Source organism: Ranitomeya variabilis, chromosome 3 (genome assembly GCF_051348905.1).
Source record: "Ranitomeya variabilis isolate aRanVar5 chromosome 3, aRanVar5.hap1, whole genome shotgun sequence".
NCBI lineage: Eukaryota > Metazoa > Chordata > Amphibia > Anura > Dendrobatidae > Ranitomeya > Ranitomeya variabilis.
Window position 1 is genome coordinate 763516042 of NC_135234.1, and position 5639 is coordinate 763521680.

General features: G+C 43.7%; 1 protein-coding gene across 1 annotated transcript; it reads left to right on the forward strand.

The window, feature by feature from the left end:
* Positions 1 to 1303: 1303 nt before the first annotated feature.
* On the forward strand, positions 1304 to 3348 carry LOC143818606 (putative G-protein coupled receptor 25). Its single transcript, XM_077299858.1, has one exon. It carries the CDS (start codon positions 1784 to 1786, stop codon positions 2957 to 2959), a length of 1176 nt encoding a protein of 391 aa, XP_077155973.1. The 5' UTR covers positions 1304 to 1783; the 3' UTR covers positions 2960 to 3348.
* Positions 3349 to 5639: the final 2291 nt, after the last annotated feature.

A 5639-nucleotide genomic window follows, 5' to 3' on the forward strand; every position in this document is an offset into this window, starting at 1 on the left:
AGCGGTGGGGTAGTGTAGCGGTTGTGGGGTGTAAGTCGCAGCAAATAACGAGGACACCAGGTTGCAGTCTCTTTACCTCTTTACTGGAGATCTCTGAGTCCTCAGTCCGGAACACGGTTCACCAGGCTACGCAAGTCCGGCCGGTCCAATGGCACCTCCAGAGTTCTCCTCTCAGGTGGAAATCTGTGCCTTCCTTCTAGCGCTATGTGTTGTAGTCCTTCCCTGCTGTGCTTACGGAAAGTAACCCCACAACGGTTGTGTCTGTTTCTTAAGTTCCCTCACAACTCGATTTGATGTTCCTCTGTAATCCACCCCTTCCCTGTATTCAGGTTGGAATGGCACCCGTTTGTCAGGTAGGCCTGGAGTTCTTCCGGGACCCTAGAGTCGCCCCTCTCCCGCAATTGCCCCCCAAGACTTCATAGGTGATATGTGGTAGACAGCCCGCCTAAGACCGACTGTCCTGCCGCTGTTTGGAGTATGGCTTGAAGCTGTATTCTAATCCACTCCCTCGGCGTTCCGGCCACCGGTATTGCGCCTCAGCAGGGTGCTGCCTCTTTCAACAAAACCCCTGCTGGTATTCTCCTTCTGCTTGATCTCGTTTCTCATTCAGCACAATCTATCTCGCTTCTAGTCCTTTCTTGAGTCCCGCCGCTTCCAGGAGCCTGCGCGGACCCGTTACGTTCTTTCAATGCCAAGCCTCTGCCAGGATCCCACCCCTGGCAGAGACCCTACAGTCTCTCCCTTCACAACACCCCCTGCCACAGGGTGTTGCTCCGTTCAATCCCGTCAGCGTTCTCTCCTAACTTCCTGCCTGACCCCCAGTTTACCCACTATGGTGGGGAGTGGCCTAATGAATAGCACCCTTAGCTCCCCCCGGAGGCCCAGCTGTGAAACATATTGGTGTCTGTGATACCTGATTGGAGGAACTCCTTCGGTGCCATCGAACGTACCATGGCTCCCCTTAGCGGCGAAGCCACAGTACTGCAACGACCAGAACTCTGGGGCGCTGCACTGGCATATATATATATGTGTGCATATATATATATATATATATATATATATATATATATATATATATATATATATATATATATATATATACAGTATATATATGAGAAAGGACGATACTGTGGCATTAATTGTATTTGATTCATGCTTTTATGTTAATCATATGTCTTGCATATTGCTGCAGCTTAAAAATTTTAATTATAGGATAGTGGTTTCAAAGTCAGTATATAAATAAACTAATATATAAAAATGAACTGCAGTATTAATTCTCAAAAGTGATCCTAATAATCTAAAATAATATCAGTAAAAATTCTCAAAATAATATAAAAAAAGAGATCATAAGATTATTCTATAATATAGAACTAAATAATAATAATACATTAATAATACTAAAATAGACTAACACAGGTATTCAAATTTGTAATACTATATTAAATAATCTAAATAATTTTGCAGATGAATAATGAGCGGTAACACTTTAATTATTTTTTCTAATAGTGTTAATAATAATATTTAATAATTTAAATGCATAAAATTAAAAAATAATCTAATTTTACTGCGATATTTGAAAATTGGATTATACGTGGCATTACGTTAATTAATGTCTCAGGCTATAGAAATTTTATTGAGTTTATTTTAAAAAAAAATAGAAATAATAGCAAAAAAATAAATAAAAAATGTTCCCCTGCAGGCAGATGTTTTGGTTGGTTATTAGTGATTGTTTATTTGCCTTGTGGGTACTGGGTGTGTAACTACAGGAAGGCACAATGTATTCATGACGTACCCTTCAGATATAAAGCCCATTGCATCTCTCTGGAGTTACGCCACATCTATGCACCACCGCCACTCCCCTGCTGTTATGGCCAACGAGTCCTTGATGGATGACTACCTCTACATTGACTATGATGAAAAAAAAACAAACTATGACTATGACTATTATGACAACGAGACTAAATGCCAACCTCAGGAGTTGCCCCATGCCCGCTGGATCCTGCCCACTCTCTATTCCATCTTTTTCCTCGTTGGGTTCTTCGGCAACATGGTGGTGATCACAGTGGTCTCCAAAAGAAGCTCACGCAGGGCAGACACCTTTATCTTGAACCTTGCTGTTTCCGATCTCCTCTTTGTCTTGACCTTACCTCTGTGGGCCTCTGCTTTGGCACAAGGAGGCCACTGGATCTTTGGGGCTTTTCTATGCCAGGCTAGTGTATTTGTCATAGAAGTCACCCGTTGTGCCAGCTCTTTGCTTATGGCGGTCATGAGCGTGGACCGATATGTTGCAGTGATAAAAGGAAAGAAAATTCACCCACTTCGCACACGGTCCTTCAGTATTGGGACTTGCTGTGGGATTTGGGGGACCTCCATTCTTGTTGGATGCCCAACGTTTGTGATTAGGCATCTTAACACTGACAATTCTTTCTGTGAGGAGTCCGATGAGTCATTGTTCAGTCTAGGATTCAAGATGGTGGTCATCTTTCTTACATTTGTCTTGCCATTTGCCGTCGTCCTCTTCTGCTACTGCCGTATGGCCAAGTACTTGTGGAACTATTTTGGCAAGCAAGTGAGGGCAATGAGGAGTACAGTGAAGCCCCGGCGTGGGCACAGCTGGCTTCGAATAGTCTTCTGTGTGGTTGGGGCTTTCTGCTTTTCTTGGCTTCCCTACAATACTGTCAAAACTGTTTTAGTGATATCTAACCTGGGCATCGATATCTCCAGCACCACGAAGGGGGTCTTAGAACAAGCCCGGAGTGCCACAGCTGCTCTTGCCTTTGCCAACAGTTGCTCTAACCCACTCATTTATGCCCTCCTGGATGCCGGATTTAGGCGTCGTGCCCACCTATCCATGCCGGGGCTCTTCTCCAAGTGTCGTTCTATGGTGCCAATGCCAAGCTGGACTGTGCCAACCACTAGTATGAGTATGGAAAGTACTAGCACCTACACTGGCAACTAATGAACATACAAGTCTATCAAGACAAGACCATGAGTTCAAGAACTTTTTGGATGCACTTAACGAGTATCTGCTCAATACTGCTCTATAAACAAAGATATGGAACATTGTTTGGCATGCTGTAAAATATACTTGGAAGAACCCATATGTTTTCAATGGACTCATAAGTGATCTAGCTGGAAGAACAGGGGCCAACCCAGATATGGAGTCTGGTGCCTAATTTGGACACTGTGGTGCCCCCTGGCGGTGAGAATATGACTTCTGAATATAGAGATATTTACTAATGGGGTCAAGTAATCATGGATGTAAAATAGTAATATCAGACATCGTACTGCATGACAATGATGTCCCACCATATATTTGTGTGCATAAATGTAAAAAAAAATTACTAATTTCCAGACAGCTGAGATATGTTGTTTGATGTTATCTCGTCCCTGTAGAGCTGCTTTAGCTTTCCCCTATGCTCAGGTCAGATTTTGGGTGGTTGCTTTGATCACCTACATTCTTCGCACCTCAGGGACTGTTAAAACAAATTCATAGTGTGAACGCCGTAACAAACAGCGTCTCGTATCTCAGCTTCTTAGTGTTTGTGACACAGATAAAATGATTTGTAGTCAATGTAATTTCCATGTTTTGTATGATATTATTCTATATAATCAAAGCAAATATTCTACTGGATGTCAATTATTATATCAAGAACTAGCTGATGTTACATTGTAATAAACTAATTTTATTTTTAATTTTTGGAAAATGTGGCTAATTTGCCTTTAAATTATTTTTTTTGAGGATTTTTTTTCTTTACTCAAGTGTAACCATCTGTAGTAGAAATAAAGGACTCATGGTAGATCTGACCAAAGGAGAATACTATGGTGTTTGGAATGGTAAGGGTGAATATAAGATAATAAGCACTTACCTGGGTTCTTCTGAAAAATGCAAATCTACGGCCAAAAAACTGGTCGTAATAAAGGCAGTATGCCTGTGGGAAGGGGGGTCCTGACTGGCAGAGTTCTCACTGGTAGTCCTGGCTTGAATAGTGGTCGGAGTTCTCGCTGGTAGTCCTGGCTGTGGGAGTAGCAGTCATAGCTGGTTTCCTGGTTAAATAGCAGAGACCTGACTTGTGAAGTCCTGACTGATGAAGATCTTTCTTTTAGTTTAGTGTGGATGACAGTTTCTTGGATGGTGGTCCTGACTGGTGATGTCTCGGCTGGTGGTCTTGGTGGAATTGTAACTCATAAAGTTCTTTCTGGTGGTAATAACTTGTGGTGCCCTTGCTGGTTGTCCTTACTAGTGGAATGTTGACTGGATGTATTGACTGGTAGACTTCTGACTGTTGGAGTAGTGGTTGTAGCTGGTGTCCCATGTAGGTGGCAGAGGTCTGACTTGTATAGTCCAGACAGATGGAGTTCTGACTCGTTGTCTAAGGTGGATGACAGAATCTTGGATGGTGGTCCTGACTGATGACATCTTGGCTGGTGGTCTTGGTAGATTGTAACTAGTGAAGTTCTTTCTGGTGGTCATAACTGGTTGAGCCCTTGCTGTTTGTCCTTACTAGTGGAATTTTGGCTGGAGATATTGACTGGTAGATTTCTGGATGTTGGTCTTGACTAGTGGTTGTAGCTGATGTCTTAGGTAGGTGTCAGAGACCCGACAGATGGAGTCCTGACTGGTGGTCCAGGATGGATGGCAGCATAATTGGTGGTGGTCTGTGGTTTTGACATGTGAACTCTTGGTTGAGAGTCCTGATTGGTGGATTTCTGGCTGGTCATTCTTACTGCTGGAGTTCTGACTGGTGGTGCTACTGACTGGTAAAGTTTCAAGTAGTGGTCCTGATGGATAAAATCCTGACTGGTGGAATTCCATCTGATGATCCTCACTGGTGAAAATTTGAAAGGTAATCATGGCTATTGGAGGTCTGTCTGGAGGACCTGATTGGTGGAGTCTTAAGTGGTGGTCCTTGATGGTAAAAATATGTTATGTAAAGTTCTCAATGAAGGTTCCTGCAGCTGGACCTGGCTGGTATACTCCGCACTGGTCTTGACTGGTACAGTTCTGTCTGGTGGACCTGACTATTGGAATTCTAAGAGGTGGTCCTGTTGGTTAAGTCTGACTGTCGAAGTCCTGATTGCTGGTGCTCGAGGAGTGGCAGAGTCCTGATTGGTAGTTCTGGCCAGTAGACCTGACTATTGGAGTCGTAAGTGGTGGTCTTGGCTGGTGAAGTCCTGATTGCTGGTGCTCGAGGAGTGGCAGAGTCCTGATTGGTAGTTCTGGCCGGTAGACCTGACTATTGGAGTCGTAAGTGGTGGTCTTGGCTGGTGAAGTCCTGACTGCTGGTGTAGACTGGTGGACTTCTGTATGGTGGATCTGACTATTGGAGTTCTAAGTGGTGGTCCGGGCTGGTAGTTCTGGCTGTTGAAGTCCTGACTACTGGTTATGTAGAAGTGGTAGAGACCAGGCTGACTGAATTTAGACACATTACTATGTTTCACGCCTCTCATCTCAGGCTGGTGAGAACCCGACCTCTATGTCACCTTGAGTGACTCATATGACGGTGGTGACTAGAAGCCACATAGGTTCCCAGTTTTACTCAAATTCTGTCTCTGCCACCCGATGATGGGTAAAACTTCTTCATTCTCACACTGTGACTGACCTGGAACTGGTACAAACTAACTCAGAGCAAAACCAG

Coding starts and splice junctions, on each gene's coding strand:
- LOC143818606 (XM_077299858.1), top strand. CDS start 1,784: ATGACGTACCCTTCAGATATAAAGCCCATTGCATCTCTCTGGAGTTAC.